Source organism: Delphinus delphis, chromosome 8 (assembly GCF_949987515.2).
Source record: "Delphinus delphis chromosome 8, mDelDel1.2, whole genome shotgun sequence".
NCBI classification, from domain to species: domain Eukaryota; kingdom Metazoa; phylum Chordata; class Mammalia; order Artiodactyla; family Delphinidae; genus Delphinus; species Delphinus delphis.
In genome coordinates this window covers 7011257-7025988 of record NC_082690.1, presented here as the reverse complement: position 1 = coordinate 7025988, position 14732 = coordinate 7011257, and the positions used below count along the sequence as shown (strand labels likewise).

The window sequence follows — 14732 nt, the reverse complement described above, 5'->3', positions numbered from 1 at the left end:
TCTTAAATCAGACTCTTTAAAAGGTTAATTGTCTCTTGTTCATCAATGACTAAAAACTATTTTCAGTTACTAAGCCAATTAAATATATATATACATATATATACACATACACCTTGCTAAATGTATATACATTAATATGTTAAATACAAAAATAACAGGTGTCATTGTGATTCATAAAATAATATTAAAATTAGCTTCCTGGATTATCAAAGAAAGATTTGAGATGAAAAATATTTAATGTATCACATATCTATCTTGCAGAAAAGAATAAGCACCATTTATTCAATTCCTGAAACTCAACAGCTATGAAAATTAATATTAAATTTCTTAAGTAGATAATTTTAAAATTAACTTTAATAAAAGATGAACTGGATTAATACCTCCATCCAAGTAAGGGCAGGTCCACAATTGATCTTGTTGCCAGCAATAGCTGAAAGGCGGGACAGGTAAGCCATAAGCATCTGAGTGACTGACTAAAGAAAAAGAGAAGATTCAGTGGTAACAGAATAAAGATACTCCACTCTCTGTCAAAGAAACTGGTGTTAAGTTGGTTGTTTCCAGGAGAAAAAAATCTGCAGATTTTTATGCATTTTCATAGTTACGGAGGTTCTTTATAGAGGCTTAACAGTTCCATAACTGACACTACAGGCACTTACGTAACTTCCTGTCTGGTGCAGAACTTTCACTTTAGCCCCTCATCATCAGGGCTTATACTACTGTACAGCTTCTAATTTGGTTGCCTTCTCTTTCTATTTTTGTATTGAAAATGTAAAACGATAGCAGAGACATACTTGCTTTTCCACCTGGCTTCCCTCTGCTACTCTGAAATGCTTTCTTCAAGGCCTGCTGCAGTCTTCACACACCCAGCCATGGCAGGACAGTTCATACGTGATCCTACACCATGAAGTCACTGATGGGTCCAGGAATGGGACCCAACATTAGCTGACCTAACAGGAGCTGCTGTAGGAATTAGGAACCATGACACAAAATTTCAGCTCAGTCTGGCTGCTGTCTTAAAAAGAAATGAGAATCTGGCCCCTGTTGGGAGTGGTCATGTTGTGAGACAGTCTGAGAAAGAAATACACAACAGACAAGGCAGACAGGGAAAAGGAGGCAGAGAGACGTCCAGGCTTTCTATAGGACGAAAGAATCTGCGGTTTTAGGACATTCCTGAGACCCTGTCGCGGTGTCAGTTCTTGCATGACTGAAGTCTCCACTTTGCCCTCACTACATAATCGCCTGGGAATTAACTAGATTTGAAATGGCTTCCCTTCAGGACTTCCACTGTTTTCAAGCATCCACTGTGGCTGCCAAGGAGTCTAACACCAATACGTTTCTTGTTCCTTTGAGAAAAACCTTGTTTTTCCTCTCTGGAAGCCATTTGGGTTTCCTCTCTGTTTTGGCATTTTGAAATTTTACCACAATGTTTCTAGATGTGTGTCTTTTCACTTATTATATTTAGCACTTAATGGGCCCATTTAATCTGAAAATGGGCCCTTTTTTAATTTAGGGGAATTTATTATATTTTTAGTTACTGCCACCCACTCTCTCCTCCTATAACTCCTACAAGAGGAACAGGAACTTGTAGGAACTTCTGGATCTATTCTCTGTGATTCCCAACAATTCTCTCACAACTTTTTGTCCCTTTTGGGGCTGTGTTCTTACAAAGCTTGCTCTTCCTGCTCACTAATTCTCTCTTCATCTATGTCCATTTTGCATGTAGTCCAGCTGTTTGTTATTATTAAAATTAATTTTAAAAACCACATGTTCATTTCTAAGGTCTCTGATTATTTTTTAAAACTCTGTTCTCATTCCATGAATGTGACTGCCTCACTTTCTCTCTGAGGGTGGTAATCATGCTTCTGAAAGCCCTCTGTTTGCTCTTCTGTTACTTTGTTTATTCGGTTTTCACACTGAAGATTTCTAGTTTATCTGTCCCTCTGCAGTCCTCCTGTACAAGTTTCTTATGCTGTATTTTCTTGCCCCCGTAAATCTTATCCCATCTACTTTCAAAGATTCCTCACAATTTTTGATTCCCTGATGGTTCTTTTTATTTTCTGATGTTATAAAAGAATCTCTTTCCTCTTAAATTTAAAAAAAAATCTCATATTTTTACTAGAAATTTTTGGCAGGAGTGGAAATAAGTGCATGGACACAGCCTGCCATCATAAACTGAGTAAACAGCATCATTTGAATACACATTTCTTTGATTATTAGTGAAGTCAACACTTTTCCATATTTTTGCTTTTATATTTTGCATTCTCTCTGAAAAATGATCTGCTCATATATATTGCCCATTTATATATTAAGATGAGAGTCTTCTTATAAAATTATACACTGAACCTATTTCAATTCAAAATATCCTAACAGCATTACTAATTTTTCAGTTAAGAAATAATTAAGTAATCCCACGAATCTTCCTGAGTGCTCAATATAAGCTTTTATTTAGTATACTGGCAAAAAAAATTCTGCTAATTTATAGCGATTACTTCTGCAAAGTACTGAATGCTTACCTCTAGACTGTCCTTCAGGGCATCAGAACGGGGAAGCTCTGAGAGCTGGGAGAATCGTCGGTCATAAATACACAGATGAAGATGTTTATCAAGTACCCGAAAATCTTCATAACTTCTTTTAATGATCCAACTTTTGCCCTATGAGTAAGAAAAAGAAAGACTCCTATAATTTGTCTCTATTTGGAATGGTCAGGAACCAGGATTTGTTCCATAACGATGTTATTCATGAGATTTTATATTTACTAATTAACCTGACAATAAATAAACTCCAGAACCCTATAGTGAGTTATATTACATTAAAATGTCAGTAATGGAAAATAAACTAGAACTGTCCACTAAACCTCTTCCTACCACTAATCAAGCCCACTGGCTCTCCTTGGGAATAATAACTGGTAGATGGGAAGATAGCATGTGACCTTAAACCCACGGAAAGAACCATAAAATGATTTTGTACGGGAGAAGATTACCAGAAATTAAAGAAAAATAAAACCAGGTCCCTGATCAGTTACCATGAACATTTCTGTGACTGAAACTGGAAATACACTGAAAATTAATTTTCTTAAATTTCATCTAGAAGCATTTGGTGTGCATATATTATCTAGAACCCACTATATCTCCCCACTTCTCAGTCTTTCTTCCTTTCCTTACCTAAACTCACAAGCTCATTAGAAATGAAAATCTGCTCACAGAGCATATTTATTACACACTGTCTTCTAAGTTTCTCTTGAATCTATCACTTTGTAGCCCGAGCTTTATTAAGGGCTGACATCATTTCTGACCTCCCTGCTTTTGATCTTCTCTGCCACTCCCCTCCCCCAACACAAAATACAAAGCTTGTCAGGTCACACTGACAAAAGGCCTTCAAAAGCTCCTGTGGGCAGTAATGATGAGCTGGTCCCCACTACACACCATGTGGTTTGACAATTCAGTCCACTTTTATACGGAAGCTTTCATCTCATAGCAATCTGGAGGGACTGGGAGACAAAGCAGCCATCTGAGAATTGAAGAAAACATCTCTACTGTAGCTCTTTTCCATTTGCCTCCACCAGATGGGGCAGAAGCAGAAGGTACCATTTCATGGGAGAGGTGCTGAATTCTAAACACAGGTATGTCCGTAACTAACAGGATAAACTTGTCTAGTCCTACTTTGAACTACAATTCTCCATTACACAGATGGAAAGCAATACCACCTCCCTCTTTCAGAGGGCTGTTAGAATGAAATAAGAGAACAGATGTGTCAGATATTTTTAAAGAACAGTCTCCTGGTTCCTATTCTAAGAAATGCTAGTTCAATAAATCTGGAATGAGATCCAGTTAATCTGATGATCAGCCTGAGTTGGGAACCACTGATCCACAAGATTAAGTCCAAACATACTTGCACATATCAGGGCTTGCATCATCTGGGCCTCTCTAAATTTATAGTGTGATCCCACTCACTACTCCTCCATGCCGTTTCTTTGCTTCCAGTTATGCTCAATCACTTGCATTTCTTCCATGTGTGAAATGTTCCCTTTCTTGCCTACGTGATTTTTAAGTGCTGTTCTTCTACTATGGAAAGTTGTTCTTTTACTCTTAGCTCAAGGAAGCTCCTTTGTTTTTTCAGTTCTACCACTGCCTTCTACCCAAAGCATTCCTGAGTGACAACAGGTGGTTAAATACTTGTTCCTTTGGAATGGCAAAAATAAAAAGGAACAACAAAGCAGAAAAAAAGAAAAACAACTTATCGCATAGTTGCAAATATTTTTCTTTCACACATACACATTCCAAAATTATGCAACACTTCAAATATCAGAAAATTACAAAAATTAATTTAACGTATGTATATCTCCATCACAGAGATTAAACAGATGTCGACTTTTTATTTCAAAGCTCTGGATTTTTTAAATTGAAATATAGTTGACTTACAGTATTATGTTAGTTTCAGGTGTACAGCAAAATGATTGTTATATTATTTTTCAAATTATTTTCCATTATAGGTTATTACCAGATATTGAATATAGTCCCCTGTGCTATACAGTAAATGCTTGTTGCTTATCTATATTATGTATAGTAGTTTCTATCTGTTAATCTCATACTTCTAATTTATCCCTCTCCCCCTCCCTTTCCCCTTTGGTAACTATAAATTTGTTTTTCATGTCTGTGAGTCTGTTTCTGCTTTGTATATAAATTCATCTGTATTGTTTTTTAGATTCCACATATAAGTGATATCATACTTTCTCCATCTAACTTACTTCACCTAGTTTATTCTCTAGGTCCATCCATGTTACTGCAAATGACAATATTTCATTATTTTTTATGGCTAAGCAATATTCCATTGTATAAATATACCACATCTTCTTTATCCATTCATCTGTTGATGGACACTTAGGTTGCTTCCATGTCTTGGCTATTGTAAATAGTGCTGCTATGAACACTGGGGTGCATGTATCTTTTCAAATTAACGTTTTCTCCAGGTATATGCTCAGGAGTGGGATTGCTGGGTCATATAGTAGCTCTATTTTTAGTTTTTTAAGGAACCTCCATAATGTTCTCCATAGTGGCTGTATCAATTTACATTCCCACCAACAGTGCAAGAAGGTTCCCTTTTCTCCACACCCTCTCCAGCATTTATTATTTGTAGACTTTTTGATGATGGCCATTCTGACCATAGTGAGGGGATACCTTTTTAAAAAAAATTTTAATATTAATTTTTTAATGGGGTATAATTGTTTTACAATGTTGTGTTAGTTTCTACTGTACAGATAAGTGGAGTTCCTGTGCTATACAGCAGGTTCTTATTAGTTATCTGTTTTATACATATTAGTGTATACATGTCAAACCTAATCTCCCAATTCATCCCACCCCACCCCCCGCTTCTCCCCTTGGTGTCCATACGTTTGTTCTCTACGTCTGTGTCTCTATTTCTGCCTTGCAAACAGGTTCAACTGTACCATTTTTCTAGATTCCACATATGTGTGTTAATATACAATATTTGTTTTTCTCTTTGACTTACTTCACTCTGTATGACAGTCTCTAGGTCCATCCACGTCTCTACAAATGACCCAACTTCGTTCCTTTTTATGGCTGAGTAATATTCCATTGTATATATGTACCACATCTTCTTTATCCATTTGTCTGTTGATGGGCATTTAGATTGCTTCCATGACCTGACTATTGTAAATAGTGCTGCAATGAACATTGGGGTGTATGTGTCTTTTTGAATTATGGCTTTCTCTGGGTATATGCCCAGTAGTGGGATTGCTGGCTCATATGGTAATTCTATTTTTAGTTTTTTAAGGAACCTCCATACTGTTCTCCATAGTGGCTGTATCAATTTACATTCCCACCAACAGTGCAAGAGGGTTCCCTTTCCTCCACACCCTCTCCAGCACTTGTTTGTAAATTTTCTGATGATGCCCATTCTAATTGGTGTGAGGTGATACCTGACTATAGTTTTGATTTGCATTTCTCTAATAATTAGTGATTTTGAGCATCTTTTCATATGCCTGTTGACCACCTCTATGTCTTCTTTGGAGAAATGTCTATTTAGGTCTTCTGCCCATTTTTTGATTGGGTTGTTTGTTTGTTTTTTGATATGGAGCTGTATGAGCTATTTATATATTTTGGGTATTAACCCCTTGTTGGTCACATCGTTTGCAACTATTTCCCCCATTCCATAGGTTGTCTTTTCATTTTGTTGATGGCTTCCTTGCTGTGCAAAAGCCTTTAAGTTTGATTAGGTCCCATTTGTTTAATTTTGCTTTTATTTCTTTTGCCTTGGGAGATGGTCCTAAGAAAATATTGTTATGATTTATGTCAGAGAAATTTTGCCTATGTTCTCTTCTAGGAGTTTCATGGTGTCATGTCTTATACTTAGGTCTTTAAACCGTTTTGAGTTTATTTTTGTGTATGGTGTGAGGCAGTGTTCTAACTTCACTGATTTACATGAGGCTGTCTAGCTTTTCCAACACCACTTGCTAAAGAGACTGAAGAGACCTCTGCCCATTTTTTAATCAGAGTGTTTTCCGCTATTGAGTTGTAGGAGTTCCTTGTATATACTGGATATTAACCCCTTATCAGATAGGTGGTTTGCAAATATTTTTTCCCATTCCACAGGTTATCGTTTTACTTTCTTGATGCTTTCCTTTGCAGTTCAGACGTTTTAGTTTTTTTGTAGTTCCACTTGTTTATAAACATTTGCTTTTGGAATCAGATTTTAAAAAATCATCACCAAGACTGATGTTAAGGGGAATACTACCCATGTTTTCTTCTAGGAGTTTTATGCCTTCAGGTCTTACATCTAAGCCTTTAAACCATTTTGAGCTAATTTTTGTGTATGGTACAAGTCTATTTTCATTCTTTTGCATGTGGTGGTCCAGTTTTCCCAGCACCATTTATTCAAGAAATTGCGCTTTCCCCATTGTATATTCTTGGTTCCTTTCCTGTAAACTAAGTGACCATATACATGTGGGTTTATTTCTGGGCTCTCTATTCTACTCCACTGATTATTTTTCTGTTTTTATGCCAATACCATACTGTTTTGATTACTATAACTTTGTAATATAGTTTGAAATCAGGGCACATGATACCTCCAGTTTTGTTCTTCTTTCTCAAGATTGCTTTGAATATTTGGGGTCTTTTGTGGTTCCAAACAAATTTTAGGGGTGTTTCTTCTATTTCTGTGAAAGACACTATTGGAATGTTGGCAGGGATTGCACTGAATCTGTACATTGCTTTGGGGAGTATGCACATTTTAACAATATCAATTATTTCAATCCACGAGCAAAGAATTATCTTTCCATTTATTTGTGTCATCTTCCATTTCTTTCAGCAGTGCCTTACAGTTTTCAGTGTACAGATCTTTCACCTCCTTGGTTAAATTTATTCCTAGGTATTTTATTATTTTTGATGCAACTGTGGGATTGTTTTCTTAATTTCTCTTTCTGATAATCTGTTATTAGAGTTTATAGAAATGGAACTGACTTTTGGTAAGAAGCTTGAAGCTTTCCAACTAAGATCAGGAACAAGGCAAGGATATCTTCTCTCATCACTGATTTAAAACACTGTGCTGGAATTCCTAGCTAATGCAGTAAGACAGGAAAAGGAAATAAAAGATATATAGATTGGTAAGGAAGAAATAAAACTGCGTTTGTACACAGATGACATGATCATCTAGGTAGAAAATACAGAACAAAACAACAAAAAAAAAACCCCATCTAGAACCAGTAAGTGATTACAGCAAAGTAGCAGGATACAAGGTTAATATACAAAAGTCAATTGCTTTCCTATATACCAGGCAATAAATAAGTGGAGTCTGAAATTAAAAACACAATACCATTTACATTACCACCCCAAAAATGAAATACTTAGGCATAAATCTAACAAAATATGTGCAAGATCTATATGAGGAAAACTATAAAACTCTGGTGAAAGAAGTCAAAGAACTAAATATGGAGAGATATACCATGTTCACGGACAGGAAGATTCAATATTGCCAAGGTGTTAATTCTTCCCAACTTGATCTACAGATTCACAATCCTTCCCCAGCCTAAACCCCAGCAAGTTATTTTTCTGAATATTGAAAAACTGATTCTAAAGTGTATATGGAGAGGCAAAAGTCCCAGAATAGCTAACACAATATTAAAGAAAAAGAACAAAGTTGGAGGATTAATGGTATGTAACTTCAAGACTTACCATAAAGCTACAATAATCAACACAATATGGTATTAGGAAAGGAACAGATATATACATAAATGGAACAGAACAGACAGCCCAGAAACAGACCAACCAAAGTACAGTCAACTGATGTTTGACAAAAAAGCAAAGGCAATACAATGGAGAAAAGATGGTTTTTTTCAACAAATGGTGCTGGAACAACTGAACATCCACACACAAAAAAATAAATCTAGACACAGACCTTACATCTTTCACAAAAACTAACTCAAAAAGACCTTAGCATAAGACACAAAACAATAAAACTCTTAGAAGATAACACAGGAGAAAATATAGATGACCTTGGGTTTGGTGATGACTTTCTTTAGATACAAGAGCAAAGGCACAGTCCATGAAAGAAAGAATCGATAAGCTGGACTTCACTGAAATTAAGATTTTCTGCCCTGTCGAGAGAATGAAAAGACAAGCCACGGACTTGGGAGAAAATATTGGCAAATAACATATCTACTGATAAAGGATTTTAACCGAAATATACAAAGAACCCTTAACAATCAACAATAAGAAAACAAACAACTGATTTTAAAATGGGCACCTCACCAAAAAGACATACAGATGGTAAATAAGCATATGAAAGGATGCTCCACACCATATGACATCAGGGCAAGGCAAATAAAACCAAGAAGCTATCACTACACATCTATTGGAGTGGCAAAAATCCAGAACACTAATAACACCAAATGCTAGGGAGGATGGGAAGCAACAGGAACTTTCCTTCACTGCTGGTATGAATATAAAATGGTACAGCCATTTAGGTAGACTTTTCAGTTTCTTACAAAATTTATCATACTCTTAGCACAGGATCCAGCAATTGCACTCCTTGGTGTTTATCCAAATGAGCTGAAAAGTTATGTCCACACAAAACCTGCACACAAAGGTTTACAGCAGCTTTATTAAAAGCTGCCAAAGCCTGGAAGCAACCAAGATGTCCTTTAGCTGGTGAATGGATAAATGAACTGTGGTACATCCAGACAATGGAATATGACTCAGCACTAAAACAAAGTACCAAGCCATGAAAAGACATGAAACTTAAATGCATATTGCTAAGTGAAAGTAGGCACCTTGAAAAGGCTACATACTATGATTCCAACCATATGACACTGTAGAAAATACAAAAGTATGGAGAAAATTTAAGAAAAAAATCAGTGGTTGCCACGGGCTAGGGGGAAGTGAGAGATGAATAGGTGGAGCACAGGAGATTATAGGACAGTAAAACTATTCCACATACTATGATGGTGAAGACACATTATAAATTTATCCAAACCCACAGAATGCACAACACCATGAATGAACCCTTAATGACAATGGTACGTCAATGTAGGCTCATCAGTTGTAACAATGTACGACGTTAGCAGGGGAATGTCCATAGTGGAGGAGGATGTGCATGTGTGAGGACAAGGGATACAAGGGAACCTTGTACTTCCACTCAATTTTGCTGTAAATCTAAAATTGGTCTAAAAAAAAGTTTATTAAATTTATAAAAAGTAATCATGTTCTCTTCTCTCTATAGAGTATTGCTGAAAGAAATAAATAACAATAAGCATCCACATAACGGAAAGAACATTCAGAGCCTCAAAAGGTAAATACTGGGGACTGGATTTCAAAATTCATTTCTTCATATACCAATAAACTGATTTCTTTCAACTTTTAAAAACTGTTCTTGTGCTAGTAAAAAGTCTGCGTTTTTATGCAGATTTATATGCAGGAAATTAAAACCGTAACACATAATTTGCAAATTCTCTCAAACTGTTTTAAACTCACTAGTAAAATTTGAAAGATAGTAAAATACCTATCTTTTCAGTAGACGTGGAAGAAAAACTTTAATTTCATATGTAAAAAAACAACCTTAATCATGGAATTTCCAAATGGGCTGAATAAAGTAAATGATCAGAGAATTTTAGAAGTTCAATTATTTTATGAAGAACAGAACAAAAAATTAACTATATACATCTGTCTAAATTTTAATTTGCAGCTAATTTATAACCTTAATGATTATTACTATCAAGTAAGTATTGCTCTCCAAGGATAACAAAAATCAACAATTCTTAACAAGGCTCATAAAGAAGAATGAGAGAAAAAGAAAAATACCAGTGTATATAGGATCAAATTTCTAAGACAAAATTTTGTCCTTTCTTTCATTCATTCACCAGATATTTACTGAGCACCTACATAGTACCAAGCCCTGGAGTGAGCATTAGAGATACAACAGAGAAAGTACCATCAAACCTCTGCCTTCTTAGAATTTATTTCTAGTGAGGAAAAAATACTTTTTAAGTTAATAAATACATAAATAAAATAATGATACTTTTGTGCTATAAAGAAGTGATATCTAACCTGCCTCCTGAGAACTGAGCAGACACCAGACACAGCAACTGTATGTGTGAATGGAGTGATGAGCTGACCAAAAGGTCAATGCCTTGTTTCAGGAAAAAACCCAGGGTCTTTTAGGAACTGACTGAAAGCTAGTGAGACCAAAGAGTAGGAGTGAGAAGATTGTCCCATGATGCTTAGAAAAAGTAGGCAAGGTCCAGATCCTGCACGGCCCACACAGGCCCTGGTAGCAGTTTGGGTTTAGTTTTAAATTCAATGGAAATCTACAGAAGAGTTTTAACCATGAGAGTAACATGTTTAAATTTACATTTTACCTCATTCTGGCAGTTGAAGGGTTATAATCAAGTATAGGGTGCAAACGCAGATGTTATCAACAATGGCCTAACAAGATACAGTGATTGAGATACAGCTTGGTAATAACAGAGGTGGAAAAAGTTAGACAAAATCTACACATACTTGCGGTCCTTCCTGAGAAGAACAGTCTTCACCCATGTCCTCTGAAGACTCTTTTACCATGAGAAAGTTTATCTTGCAAGAGAATTAGTACTTTGAATTAACTGTATGTATGATGAAGTTCAGTGAAAAGAAAGACCTGATTTAAATCTCAGCCTGGCCTTATCCCAAATAGGGCACTTTACACAAGTTACTGAACACCGACGAACAGCAGTTTATTCTTCTACATAATGGGAATAGTAACACATATATTTCAGAGAAAAGTTTTTAGGTTTAAATAAGAATGTTTGCGATCTGCTTATATTCAATACATTGTGTTCATACACAGATGCTCTTCAAACGTTAATAATCAACTCCACACCCTTAGTAACAACATATTCTAAAGCAACCAAGTGGAGGAGTTATTTAATACCGAGGAATGCATTTCTGATGGTGGAATTTAAAGCATCAGAGAACAAGAGATATTTTGAGACAGAAAAGCATTCCCCTAAAACCAACTGTTTACTCCATCAACGGGGACATAAAGAAGCTTTCACATGACTGTAAATATTTTTTTAACATCTTTATTGGAGTATAATTGCTTTACAATGGTGTGTTAGTTTATACTGCATGACAAAGTGAATCAGCTATACATATACATATATCGCCATATCTCCTCCCTCTTGCATCTCCCTCCCACCCTCCCTATCCCACCCCTCAGATGGACACAAAGCACTGAGCTGATCTCCCTGTGCTATGCAGCTGCTTCCCACTAGCTATCTACTTTACATTTGGTAGTGTATATATGTCCATGCCACTCTCTCACTTCATCCTGGCTTACCCTTCCCTGTCCCTGTGTCCACAAATCCATTCTCTACGTCCGCATCTTTATTCCTGTTCTTCCCCTAGGTTCTTCAGAACCTTTTTTTTTTTTAAGATTCCATATATATGTGTTAGCATGCAGTATTTGGTTTTCTCTTTCTGACTTACTTCACTCTGTATGACAGTCATTAGGTCCATCCACCTCACTACAAATAACTCAATTTTGTTTCCTTTTACGGCTGAGCAGTATTCCATCGTATATATGTGCCACATCTTCTTTATCCATTCATCTGTCGATGGAAACTTAGGTTGATTCCATGTCTTAGCTATTATAAATATAGCTGCAATGAACATTGTGGTACATGACTCTTTTTTTTTTTTTAATTATTTATGTATTTATTTATGGCTGTGTTGGGTCTTCGTTTCTGTGCGAGGGATTTCTCTAGTCGTGGCAAGCGGGGGCCACTCTTCATTGCGGTGTGCGGGCTTCTCACTGTCGCAGCCTCTCTTGTTGTGGAGCACAGGCTCCAGACGCGCAGGCTCAGTAGTTGTGGCTCACGGGCCCAGTTGCTCCACGGCATGTGGATCTTCCCAGATCAGGGCTCGAACCCGTGTCCTCTGCATTGGCAGGCACATTCTCAACCACTGCGCCACCAGGGAAGCCCACATGACTCTTTTTGAATTATGGTTTTCTCAGGGTATATGCCCAGTAGTGGGATTGCTGGGTCGTATGGTAGTTCTATTTTTAGTTTTTAAGAAACCTCCATACTGTTCTCCATAGTGGCTGTATCAATTTACATTCCCACCAACAGTGCAACAGGGTTCCCTTTTCTCCACACCCTCCCCAGCATTTATTGTTTGTAGATTTTTTGATGATGGCCATTCTGACTGGTGTCAGGTGATACCTCAGTGTAGTTTTGATTTGCATTCCTCTAATGATTAGTGATGTTGAGCATCCGTTCATGTGTTTGTTGTTAATCTGTATATCTTCTTTGGAGAAATGTCTATTTAGGTCTTCTGCCCCTTTTTGGATTGGGTTGTTTGTTTTTTTGTTATTGAGCTGCATGAGCTGCGTGTAAATTTTGGAGATTAATCCTTTGTCAGTTCCTTCGTTTACAAATATTTCCTCCCAGTCTGAGGGTTGTCTTTTCGTCTTGTTTATGGTTTCCTTTGCTGTGCAAAAGCTTTTAAGTTTCATTGGGTCCCATTTGTTTATTTTTCTTTTTATTTCCATTTCTCTAGGAGGTGGGTCAAAAAGGATCTTGCTGTGATTTATGTCATAGTGTGTTCTGCCTGTGTTTTCCTCTAAGAATTTTATAGTGTCTGGCCTTACATCTAGGTCTTTAATCCATTTTGAGTCTATTTTGGTGTATGGTGCTAGGGAGTGCTCTAATTTCATTCTTTTACATGTAGCTGTCCAGTTTTCCCAACACCACTTACTGAAGAGGCTGTCTTTTCTCCATTGCATATTCTTGCCTCCTTTATCAAAGATAAGGTGACCATATGTGCATGGGTTTAATCTCTGGCCTTTCTATCTTCTTCCATTGATCTATATTTCTGTTTTTGTGCCAGTACCATACTGTCTAGATTACTGTAGGTTTGTAGTATAGTCTGAAGACAGGGAGCCTGATTCCTCCAGCTCCATTTTCCTTTCTCAAGATTGCTTTGGCTATTCGGGGCCTTTGTGTTTCCATACAAATTGTGGAATTTTTTTGTTCTAGTTCTGTGAAAAATGCCAGTGGTAATTTGACAGGGATTGCACTGAATCTGTAGATTGCTCTGGGTAGTATAGTCACTTTCACAATGTTGATTCTTCCAATCCAAGAAGATGGTATATCTCTCCATCTGTTTGTATCATCTTTAATTTCTTTCATCAGTGTCTTATAATTTTCTGCATATAGGTCTTTTGTCTCCTTAGGTAGGTTTATTCCTAAGTATTTTGTTCTTTTTGTTGCAATGGCACACAGGAGTGTTTCCTTAATTTCTCTTTCAGATTTTTCATCATTAGTGTATAGGAGTGCAAGACATTTCTGTGCATTAATTTTGTATCCTGCTACTTTACCGAATTCATTGATTAGCTCTAGTAGTGTTCTGGTAGCCTCTTTAAGATTCTCTAAGTATAGTATCATGCCATCTGCAAACAGTGACAGCTTTACTTCTTTTCCTATTTGGATTCCTTTTGTTTCTTTTTATTCTCTGATTGCTGTGGCTATAACTTCCAAAACTATGTTGAATAATAGTGGTGAGAGTGGGCAACCTTATCTTGTTCTGATAATAGTGGAAGTGGTTTCAGTTTTTCACCACTGAGAACGATGTTGGCTGTGGGTTTGTCATATATGGCCTTTATTATGTTGAGGGAAGTTCCCTCTATGCCTACTTTCTGGAGCGTTTTTATCATAACTGGGTGTTGAATTTTGTCAAACGCTTTTTCTGCATCTACTGAGAAGATCACATGGTTTTTCTCCTTCAATTTGTTAATAAGGTGCATCACATTGATTGATTTGCACATACTGAAGAATGCTTGCATTCCTGGGATAAACCCCACTTGATCATGGTATATGATCCTTTTAATGTGCTGCTGGATTCTGTTTGCTAGTATTTTGTTGAGGATTTTTAAATCTATGTTCATCAGTGATATTGGCCTGTAGTTTTCTTTGTTTGTGACATCCTTGTCTGGTTTTGGTATCAGGGTGATGGTGGCCTCATAGAATGAGTTTGGGAATGTTCCTCCCTCTGCTGTATTTTGGAAGAGTTTGAGAAGGACAGGTGTTAGCTCTTCTCTATGTCTGACAGAATTCGCCTGTGAAGTAATCTGGTCCTGGGCTTTTGTTTGTTAAAAGATTTTTTAATCACAGTTTCAATTTCAGTGCTTGTGAATGGTCTGTTTATATTTTCTACTTCTTCCCGGTTCCGTCTCAGAAGGTT

The 14732-nt window shown here is 36.7% G+C and overlaps 1 protein-coding gene across 3 annotated transcripts in view; it reads right to left on the bottom strand.

Annotated features, from left to right (window-relative positions):
- Window positions 1–14732, bottom strand: part of ARHGAP32 (Rho GTPase activating protein 32) — a 264249-nt gene that overhangs the window by 79798 nt on the left and 169719 nt on the right. For all 3 annotated transcript variants that reach the window (XM_060017677.2, XM_060017675.1, XM_060017676.1), the window contains 2 exons: window positions 2514–2651; window positions 381–473 (listed from right to left, as the gene is read on the bottom strand). In XM_060017677.2, the coding sequence (XP_059873660.1) occupies window positions 381–473; window positions 2514–2651 (231 nt within the window). The remainder of the gene's footprint in view (window positions 1–380; window positions 474–2513; window positions 2652–14732) is intronic.